This window comes from Anarhichas minor, unplaced genomic scaffold, assembly GCF_050575085.1.
Source record: "Anarhichas minor isolate MPS153535 unplaced genomic scaffold, ASM5057508v1 ptg000017l, whole genome shotgun sequence".
NCBI classification, from domain to species: Eukaryota; Metazoa; Chordata; class Actinopteri; order Perciformes; family Anarhichadidae; genus Anarhichas; species Anarhichas minor.
The window spans coordinates 16,932,011-16,943,530 of NW_027466463.1; the positions used below are offsets into that span (position 1 = coordinate 16,932,011).

The 11,520-nt window shown below is 43.8% G+C and overlaps 1 protein-coding gene across 1 annotated transcript; it reads right to left on the reverse strand.

The window, feature by feature from the left end:
* Window positions 1–11,420, reverse strand: timp2a (TIMP metallopeptidase inhibitor 2a). Its single transcript, XM_076094020.1, has 5 exons — window positions 11,013–11,420; window positions 4,944–5,044; window positions 4,733–4,841; window positions 2,523–2,647; window positions 1–2,028 (listed from the first exon to the last, which is right to left on the reverse strand). The coding sequence occupies exons 1-5, from the start codon at window positions 11,140–11,142 to the stop codon at window positions 1,831–1,833; spliced, it is 663 nt and encodes a 220-aa protein (XP_075950135.1). The 5' UTR covers window positions 11,143–11,420; the 3' UTR covers window positions 1–1,830.
* Between the last annotated feature and the right edge of the window lie 100 nt (window positions 11,421–11,520).

The following is an 11,520-nucleotide window of genomic DNA, read 5'->3' on the forward strand; positions in this document are numbered from 1 at the left end:
TTCTTTCAAACGTGTGGTTTTTATTTGATAATACTGAATATTTTGTCCTTCGCCCGGACTTACACAAAGCATCAAACACATGCACAGTCCTCTATTCACACAAGGTACCCATTTCTCATTTCTCTACACCTCTCCAAAAAGGATTAATCTCTCTCACTCTCACGTTACTCCAGCGCAAGAGGACCTTCTCACCTCGACACTACAGCTAAAGACATCGTAGACAAAGACAGCGAAAACACACAAAAATCATGACAGGTATAATTATAACACTGAAAAAATAAAAAGTAATGGAAAATGGAAAGTTTACTTTTAAATTATGCCTCTAATACTCCATCATATATATACTTTTTTTTTTGTTAATGTAGCTGTAACAGCACTGTAAACTTGGATTGAGTAACTTGCTTTCTATGACAGCGATAAAGCTTTCATGAATAAGTGGAAGGAGCAGTCAAAGCTAACATTAAGCATGTAAAGACCTTATTACTCATGAAATGAACCGTCTGCGAGAATATACTGGCAAATCATGAAACTGCTGTTGGCATTTACAATCAACAGATAATACAAAGACACTGAAATAACATACAACAAAGCTCTTTTTTGTTTCTCTTTCACACATAAAACCTGTAAAAAGATCCCTTATATCCGAACCTCTCACGCGCCACTTTTTTTTGTTTTTCGTCCATCGTAAGTACTATTTTATCTGTTATGACAAAGATAGCAAGAATAAGTCTGTAAATATATGGATCACCAAAAGCACTCAAAATAGGATAAATCTGCACCTGAGGTGGATCTGTCGTTCTCGGCGAACTATAATAACTGTCACATCAGAGTGTTCAGGCTCTTGTCTTTACTGGAACTCATCCTCAAAAAGTGCAAATCTAGTTCTAATGCAGTAAATAATAATCATCAAGGAACAACAAAAGTATATGTATAGGTACTGCACAGCTACATAGAGGGGATAACAAGGGAGAGGGATGAAGACGAGATGAGGAAGTTGAATTTGGGATATTTCTGATTGGACTGTGGGGGCGACGAGGAGGTTTCTTTTTACCTCATGAGCAGGTTTGAATTTAGAGCGCTCGTCTTTACACAGCATAGACTGGTCCAGTGAGGCCTGTGACGGTCACAGGCTTCAGTTAAAAATCACCACGAGAAAAGATTTCCCCCCTAATGAAACCAGGGAAAGATCAGCCATGCGAGATGACTCGTGTTCTTTTTAAAGAAAACAGTTAAGCATGTCGTGGGCGTCCGACGTCAACCGGTGGCCAAACAGCTCCCAGCAGAGCAGACGAGAGGAGCGGTAACTAATTCGGAGAGAGCGCGACACAATCATTTAAAAAGAAAAAAAAAGGCAACTTGGAATTTGGCTTTGGAATAAAAATGGACAATGAGGTAATAAAAGTAGAAACACGATGGGTAACGAATGATCGTCAGCAGATCGGGGATTGATTGGTGGGGTCTGGAGAGCAGAGCTGTTAAAGCGCTTTGCGGGGCAGGAAGTGCTCCGTCTCACCGAGAATTTATGTCCTCCTGACGCCAGCCTCAGGAGGAAGTGACATCATCACTTGACCAGTCTATGTCTCATGATGCCGTTGTCTGAGAACAACCTCTGAGCCCCTTCAAGTACAGTCGAGCAAGCTAACGGACAACAAATACAAAGAGAGGCTGAAGGTTGTTTTCAGACCAGCAGGTAATTTCAGTCACACTAGCTTTACCTTTTTTTAAATCAAAAATCACTTTGCCTGATGTTGTTATCTATAATTTCAATGGAATCGTTTACATTTATTTCCCAGCCAGGCTGTGCAGTGGGCGGTCAGGTCAGCCACGTGACTAAGGGTCGTCTGCGTCCAGGAACTCCTTCTTGGGCGACGCGATGCCGCGGTACCAGGAGCAGGAGCCGTCCCCCCTCTTGATGCAGGCGTAGTGGTTGGCCTGGCGTCCGTGCACCTGCTTCTCGATCATCAGGTCCGTCCACAGACACTCCTCAGGAGCCGAGATCTCACAGGGCAAATAGGGACAGCGCACAATCTGCAGAGACACACGGGACAATCTCCCTTTACTGTGTGGACAAACTGCTGCATTTTAAAATTACGAACCCTTTTTTTAATTTTTCCCCCTGCAAAAGCCCATAAATGTTGTAGTAATTATCTTTCTACATAGTACTTTCTATAAGTAGTGGTGGAGTCCATCATTCCATCACTGCATTCAGGTTAACTAACTAAGCACAAGCAATTCACTGGAAAACAATGCAGCATGCAATCCAGCGTAATTTTACCTCATTCATTTTCAGCCTCACTGTTTGCTCTCTTTAGGTTTGATCTGCTTTAAGTTTCTGCTGCTGCTTCACATTAAAGGAGCATCCAACGGGAGAAACAACAGGGTGGCTGTTATTGTGAATCTTAAGGATTATAGCTTTAAGAAAGAGGCGTCAAACACTTTTTCTTAGACTTATTCACTCTCTTGCTGAGAGTTACCTGTAGGAGATAAACCACACATACACGGACAGTCCTCCTGTGTCTTACCTTGCATTCGCAGCCCATCTCGTAGCGCTGGGTGAGGCCCTTCTTCTGGGTGCTGCTCAAGGAGTCCCAGGGCATGATGTAATCACACAGGGTCACATGCATGCTCCCGTCGGCCTCGGCTTTGCCTGTGAGAGAACGAGACAGCGTTAAAAGCTTCACAACGACAGAAAAATCAACACCATTATACATGCATCAACATTAATGCTCTCATTGGACAAAAGGCCAAAAGCTGTAAGCGTCAGGCAACATGATCACAGGTAAAACTGATCTGTTACATATCAGACTGGCGTCTGCAGGCATCAACACAGACCTTCGTCCTCTGTGTGAAAAGCTAATGTTTATGTTTCACGCAGGATTTGCACCAGTCAAAACAAGAAGATATTTCAACTTGAGTCTGCAGATCTGCTGAAGTCCTGCAGACTTCACCGCTATCTCGTCTGCAGAGCAACTCTCAACATGTCGAAGTCTTTACAGCACGTCCTCGCAGACGAGACTGACTCACGTTTCACTGGAACGCGTCCAGCTGTTAACCCTTCCAACTGGAGGAGGGATGAATTGTTTTAAAGAAAAATGCCCCGCTCTGCAGAAAGTTAACTGTCCTACTTTCCCACTGCTTAAGTCCTGCAGTCGGAGAGAGGAAACGCTGGCTTCAGCAGTTCCTCCTCTTACAACTCTGTAATTAGGGCCGCGTGTTTGCGGGTGCATCTCTGTCTGCGATGGGGAAACCAGAGCACGCATGACATCATGATCCTGTGTGTCTCATTCTGCTGCTTTCAGTCACAATACCAGCCAGTACTTAGCCTTCTAAACATTAAAGGAATAGTTTGACATCTTGGCAAATATGCTTATTCACTCTCTAGTGGAGAGCTGGACGAGAGGATTGATACCACTCTCGTATCCGTTTGTTAAATATAAGGCTACAGCTAGCAGCTAGTTAGCTTAGCATAAAGACTGGAGATAGGGGGAAACAGCTAGCCTGGCAAAATCAACCTACTAGCACGCTCAAAGCTCTTTAGTTAACACATTTTTTTGTTTTGAAAACAACAAAATTGTAAAAACAAATATTCAAACCCCACTGTAAAATTGCTGTTTTTACACTTAGACCAGATTAACTTAACCAGACATAAAGTGTTAATTAGTGAACTTTAGTGGTACTGGTACACAGATTTCTGTTACCTTCAGAAAGCGCCAGGCTAGCTGTTTCCCCCAGTTTCCAGTCTTTATGCTAAGCTAAGCTAACATCTCCTGGCTGTATTGTCACAGCTAAACAGACATGAGAGATTGGTATCAATCTTCTCGTCTAACTCTCTCAGACATATCATTATATGACTAACTTGTTCGCAAACAGTTGCCTATTTACACATCAAGTAGTCACGGAGCAACGTTATCATCCATTTGGCGCTGATGAATGTAAGTCCAATATTTACCCTGCTGTGAACACAAGAGGGGAAATATCTGTTTTTTCAGCTGCGAAGGTTATGGACAGTCACTAAGTCACAACACACCCAGCCAACAACAAGATGTTCCCTGTAGGCTGTTATCTTGTAGAGTGAAATATTTTATTTTCATTTCACTGTCATCATCACCTTGAGCAGCAAGATATAAAGTCCGTACATTCACAACTCCCAGGAGCTTGTGCTGTCGCACGACAGACAAGGTCACTCCCTGTCTCCACCGGGTTTAGTCAGCAGCATATCATTACCCATAATAACATAAACAGTTACTCCTCCCACACACAAAATGGCCTGTTTAGTCTTTATCTGATCTCATGTTTGTCTGCACGACTGTTTACACCTGGAGGTCGATCTCTGATTATCTGTCCGTTTCCTGTTTACTTTCCCGTCTGTCCTTGTTCTTTCACTATTTATTTGTAGATTTGAATCATAGTTTATTAATAGCTACCCATTAGAAGTTACCGGAGACCAAAGTAACACAAAAAAAACAAGTTGTTTTGACTGTCAAATACTTTATACAAAGATATAAAACAGATTGGAGGAAATTAACAAATGTTACTTATTAGTAACTTAAATAATTACTACTATTAAAATATAATCTGCAATAAAGTAAACAACTAAAAGTCACTAAACACAATGTAAGCTTAAAGGAACAGTTCAATATTTTTTGGAAAATACACTTCTTCGCCTTCTTAAATTGCCTTAATAAATCTGTAAAAACAAAAGCAGACATGAAAGCTCATAAGTGATACACACCTGAGATCAAGTACTCCTTCTTGCCGATGACATCCAGAGTAACGCCACAGACAGCGGACACAGGAGCAGTGAAGATAGCCTCGATGTCCTGGTTAGGCCCCTTGAACATCTGGATCAAAACCACAGCGAGCGGCGTCAAAGGTCAGAACGAAGGCATCACAATACTAGGAGGCATCCGGTGGATTCTCAAATTCAATCGGTGTATTCTTACCTTGATCTGTTTGATCTCATACCGGATCCTCTTGATGGGGTTCCCGTAGACATCGTTCCCAGAATCCACCTCTCTCTCTCCAACCACCTTTGCTCGAATCACTGTTGGGGAAACAGCGGGACATGGCGTCAGATTACACGGCGTTACATGATCCCACCATCACAAAAAAAAAGATCTGCTGCTGTGAGCGAGCAGACTTGTGAACAAGGAGTTCTTATTTTCTCGACAAATCAATTGATTGTTTGGTCTATAAAATATCGAGAATAGTGAAAAATGGCGATCACAATCTTCAAATGTGTTATTTTGTCCGACTAACAAAGAAATTCAGTGTACAAAGATGTGAAACAGAGAAAAGCAGCAAATGATCACATTGGAGAAACTGACAGCAGATCATATTTGGTATTTTCTGCTTTAAAAATGGCTTAAACAGGCAGTTTTGACGGCCAAAGCAACGTCCACATCTGCCTGAAGTCTCATGTGCACAACACACCACATTAAAGTCGGGAGCAGCCCAACTAAGGGTTCCTATTAGGTCAAAAACTGCATGAGGGCCAGACACATAAACTGATTTGGCCTGCAGCACCAAGCTTCCTGCTTCCAAACATGAACAGGAAACCGGCAAAGGAGCAGAATTAACAAATAAGAGTACAACTTGAAAGCTGATATGCAGAGAGGGAGGAAGAGAGAGAGAGAGAGAGAGAGAGAGAGAATGGGCCAGAGGCTTGTTTCTCACCGTGTGTGTGTATTGTGTGTTTTAATGGCTGAACTGACTACATCAAGCTGCAGCTATGCTTCGGGCATTTATTCAGAATGGAAAATATGAGCAATAGAGACAAAAAAAACATGAAATAAGCAGGAACAGTGGACACGTACACATAGATAAACACACACACAGTTGACTGCTGTTGCTCTTACACCCGTGGGTTCAGTTTATGACTTGGAGCAGAAACAAATATGGGGGTTCATGGCTCCCAGAGTTTAGAACGTCTCTCTCTCTTCTGCTCCTTGCATGCAATGCATGCTTTTCTGCACATGCAACTATGACCACTACTATTATTAATTTAGTGTATAAACTGTCCGAAAAGTGAAAAATCAATCAAATGTTTCCAGAGTGGAAGGCGACATTTTTGTCCACAAACAGCTGAGAAATATTCATTTTACATCGACATGACAAAGAGAAAAAAAGTAAATCCTCAGATTTGAGAAACTAGAACTAATGTTTGGTATTTGTGTTTCAAAACTTTTATCTGACAGGGGAAGTGTGGGAGCAATATCAGGAAACAATCCATCCCCATCCTGACGTGGGAGTGTAATAATGCACAATGTGAGTGGAGGTAGTCTTCATGGAAGGTAACGGGGATCACATCTTCTACTAAACACTGCAGGAAAGCCTGAATCTATATTCAATCTGAATGCAGTTTTGAAGATAAATTCTTAATTGAATCTATTGAGGTCTATGAACTATTAACACTTGAGTATGAGTGGTTGACACAAACACGACTCCAACTGTTTCTATCATCAACCCTATAAAGTCATAATAAGTCAAGGTTGTGTTTAAAGTTCGTCTCGCTGCCCACAAGTGACCAAAAACAATAAATTAATTAATGCACGTTTATGTAACAAGGGTTGTAATTAACTTACGCATACGCAGTGTGGATGAACGACCCGGATGTTTGATTTGCTAACAACACAGACGGAGGAGATAAAAAGATTTGTTGATTCTGCGATTAACAAATCCACAATGGAGCTGATAACTGGCCTCATAAAGTCATTAATAGGAGCTTCAGAGAAAAGCTAAATTCTTGCTCCTCACAAGCAAACTTCTTCTTTTAGTTCCACTCTGATGTTTAATGCAAATATGCAGCAACAGCCAGAGTACACACACAGGTTTCGACAGAGCTTTCAACCACATGTCACAGTCTTCTTCAGCAGATGGAGTAGACAGGGTATTCTTGTGCTGGGCATCAATAAAGGCTCATCTTATCTCATTTCTTGATTAATCAATTAATAATCATTTGGTCTATAAAATGTAATAAAATAGGCCAAGTTGACAAAATGTTTGTTTTTCCACCGAAGAAAACCCAAACGTTTATCCAAGGTTTAACTGATAATATAAACTGTTGCAGATAAATAACAATCAAATAGTAAATTAATCGACTACAAGTTTCAGTTGTACAGTACAAATGTAGAAATGATTCATATCTTAAACCCTTCAAACTCTGTCAGGACAGACACCTCTCACTGTAAAGGCAAATTAAGTCGGCCTAAAGTCCGAGGTGGCGTGACACGCGCCACAGCCTCGGATAGTGATATTATTTACATACTGGACACACAGACAGTGACTGCCATGTCATTCATTCATCCTCCTCTCAAGCAACACACACACACACACACACACACACACACACACACACACACACACACACACACACACACACACACACACACACACACACACACACACACACACACACACACACACACACACACACACACACACACACACACACACACACACACACACACACACACACACACACACACACACACACACACACACACACACACACACACACACCTGGCTGGCACTCTCTCCCGCATTCCTCTCAGTTTTTCCGCTCTCATTTCCCGACCTCATTCGGAGCCGCAAACTAATGAGCGAAGAATCAGCAGCAGGACACAATACTGAGGGGAAACTACCCTGTTGTTCACAACGGATTGCTGTTATGGGAGCTTATCTGTCTGCCTTGGTGTTGCAGATGTGTTTACTTCTCAGCCCCCCTGCAATAAAGCCAGAGCGGATCATCCTGTGCAGTCTAAACAGCGGAGGCGGCAGACTATCCAGCGTGATACTAAAACAGCACGACGGGGGGGGAGGCCCGCAGGCGGCCGACCTTCACTGCAGATTGATCCTGAAGTCATCTGATCACCAATCAGTCAATCAGCAGCCAGGTGGGCCCCCTCCATTAACCACCAGCTGACCCACATTTCTACAGCTCCCCTGTCCCGACGACGTTTAATGACTTATACATGCGTATCAGCTGCACTACGCAATGTTTTCCATGCAAAACCCAGTACGAATACACACCACATCCTAAGTGCCCCCCCCCCATTCAATCCCACCGCATGACTATCTACTCCACTGACCACCAAATCATCCCTGATGTGGTTTGTCCAGCTCCAGACTTATGTGAGCCTTCTGTTCATTTGACCAGAGACGAAACCGCCCTCATGACCTGTGAACACACCCGTGTGAAGACTAAGACTCTGGTCTCCTTTGTGAGCTCCCCGATGACGACGACAGCAACCACTGTGATGAAGAGTCGGATCAACACATCACAAGAGGATGATATCGACAAATACTGGCGTGTGTGATGTAATTATATAAGTGTTTTGATTCATGTATTGCTCAAATGTCAAAAAATGGTGAAGAATGCCCTTTACAGTCAAACCCTAGCTTGTTTTTTGTGCGAACCAACAGTCCAAAATAAAAAAGTATTCAATTTGCAATTATACAAAACAGAAAAGCAGCAAATCCTCACATTTGGGAAGCTTGCATATTAAAATCAGCCAATTGTTGAAATATTTAAAGCAGCATTAATTGATTTTTTGGCCACTTGCGTTGACGTATCATCATCTTTGAAGTTGCTTATTTACATCCAGGTGATACAGATCAACATTTGTCATTCATTTGGAGTTTTGTATCAGGTAAAATGATGAACGTTAGTCCAATATTCACTCTCTTCTAACTCTGTTTTTGGTCTCTACCAACTCCCGAGGGGAAGATCTCTCTCTTTAGCTGCTAAATGTTTCACTACGTTCACCAGCTAGCCTCAAACTGAGTCCGTCTGCTGTACTTTAGGATTTTTGGAGCTTTTTCACTGACAACAGCTGCTTGAAACAACGATGATTGATGATGCCTCAGTGCAGATCTTTGTGACAACACTTTATGAACCATATTTGAGGGATCCTTGCAAAAATACAATAATCAAAACAAAAATACAAATACTCTCTGATACAATGTTATCCAATTGTACATTTCATGAAGAAACATCTCTCCGTTTCTATAAATAGAGACGTGCATGTGTTGTTGCATGTCCACTCCTGCAGACAGCAGGGTGCCTCTGGTCTTCCACAACGCCCAGCCTCCGGACAGTCTGACTGGGCCGGGCTGCCGGGAAAGTTCCCCTTTGTGGGCAACAGATTTATATGAAAAGAGGGTGTTTGTCTCTGCACACGCATGTGTGTGTATGCGAGTGTGTGATTGTGCGGTAGGTGCATGACACTGTTAGATTTTAATGGCTTGTGGTCTTAACCTAGAGCATCATTTAGCATGAAAAACAGAAGGTGACACACGCGAGTATCCCAGTTTCGCCAAAACAAATATCAAATTGTCAGACCGCATAACTGTAGACAAAGTCACTTTGTTGTTGCCTACATGCACATTCTGGGCAACCAGACAACCAACTGTATTCTGATTCTCTGCGAGCCTGCAAAAGCCCATTTCACCCCTGCTGCTCCTCCATCCACAGATTGGGGTTTTCAATTCCGCCAAAAACCACAGTCTCCGTCTCGGGTCCACCCTGAAACCATCGCCACACAATGACATCGACCATTTGTGCCTTTTAACGTGCATCCTCCCTCCTCTGACAAAAGCTGTATTGCCTCACAGACCATTTAAAAAGACAACATGAGCACACGGAACACAAACACAACTCTCCTGTGAGACGCCCTGTCGCTAAGTCCTTCCAGCTCAGCGAGACATTGAGTCACGCCTGAAAATAGAGATGTCATTTTGCAATGTGAAGTTACTCAGATACACCTCTCTTCCCCAAACACACAGCGTGTGGAAGTGAATAAGGAGTCAAGAGAGCAAGGACGAAAAGACGAAGCCAAAGTAGTGCGGTCTTGGAGTTTCCCCATTCTCAAGGATACCATGCATATTTTAACTTGGACCGTGACTTTACCTCCTAAAAACTCACCCTGAACTGACAGCCAGATGTCATCTGTCGCTAGTGTGTGTGTGTGTGAGCAAGCGTCCACCATCCATGGCAGCAGGCCTACAGTTGTGTGTGTGTGTGTGTGTGTGTGTGTGTGTGTGTGTGTGTGTGTCTGCATTACACCGGAACAAAGTTGGGAAAACCCCAGCAGCATTCCTGTAATTCCTCCCAGCACCACCCCTCACAGGAAGAAACAGGGCCGGAATGGAAATTCAAAAAAGAAGAGGAAAGCTCGCGGTGTGACATATTCTGTGGTTAAGATTCAACCCCCCCCCCCCCAAAAATAATAAAAAAAAAAATCTCTTCACATTCTCCATCCCTTGTCCTCCTCTCTGCTCTTTCCCTCCTCGTCTCTGTCCCTCTCTTGTGCCACGTTGCCCTGCAAAAAGCCTCGTCCCGGAGCAGCTGAGGGGTGAAGCCACACTTTACCTGAGACAGTATGTACAGTGATGGTCACAGACTCCTTCCTGTGTTCTACTCTGATGTGCTCAAACATCCTGGGACACTATAGTCCTCTTACTGTGGGTTATTAGAGCACTGCACTGAGATATGACAATGGAATCAGAGTGGATGAATACCATTCAGTTAATTATTATATTAACAGGTGCACTTTTAACTCCTTGTTGTGATGTTAAAATACATTTATTTGGGGGACTTTACTTCTAAATGAGCATGTGTTTGTGGGTGGGTGCGTGTGTGCGTGTCCCTTCATAACATGTCTCCATGACGCCTAAACAACATGTATCTTTTTTTATTCCTTCCTCCTTTTATTCCTACTTTGGTATTATAGAGGTGCATTGTTGTCACCATGACATGACAAGATATGACAATGGGATCTGCGTGCGTGTGTGATAGTGTGCGATCCGGATGCAATCTGTCGGGCCATGGCCTCGAGGACCCTCCACCTTCAGGCTTTCCAGCAGTTTCCAGCAGCTTCCGTGAGCCCATTCAGCGCGCTCCAGAGGCGGGCTGAGCGGCTGCAGCTCCCGGTATCTGCGCAGGAGCCTGGTGCAACATGGGCTAGGTGAACAACAACAACAACAGTCCCCGGTGCTGTAACGGTACTCACCCACATCTGCGTTGCAGAACGCCTGTTGCGGATGTACCGGAGCACAGCTGCACGCTTCCGCGAGCTCCTCCGCCCGCCACAGGACCAGCAGCGCGAGCGTGCAAAGGATGCCGTTAACGGAAAACGGCATTTTCACAAAACACTGATGCGACGTTTTTCTCTTTCAGCGTCTTCGTAGCTGTGTGCTGCGCAGATGCGTTGCCGTGTAGATCCAGCTGCGTCTCCTTCCGCTTCTTTCTTTTTTTCCTTTTCTTGTTTGAACCGACAGAAACCTGGTAAACACCACCGGGAGGTCTGCTCGCTCAGCTCCGGTGTAACGGAGAGGTTTCTCTGTGTGCTCCTCTGAGGTGTCTTCACTTGAGTCTGCAGCTGTCTGTCTTCAGGGACTGTTTTCGTTTCCAAGATCAAGGCGGTTTTATAAAGCAGCCCGTGCGGCTCCTCCCCCCGGTGGTACCGGATGAACCGGCAGGGAGCGCCACCTCCCCCGGCTGGAACAACCGGAGCTGCT

Excerpts from the sequence above, each read along its gene's own strand:
- timp2a (XM_076094020.1), bottom strand. The coding sequence starts at position 11,142 with ATGCCGTTTTCCGTTAACGGCATCCTTTGCACGCTCGCGCTGCTGGTC. Across the intron at positions 4,842-4,943 it reads ATGAGATCAAACAGATCAAG|ATGTTCAAGGGGCCTAACCA; the intron begins GTAAGAATACAC and ends GTTTTGATCCAG. Across the intron at positions 2,029-2,522 it reads AGATGGGCTGCGAATGCAAG|ATTGTGCGCTGTCCCTATTT; the intron begins GTAAGACACAGG and ends GTGTCTCTGCAG.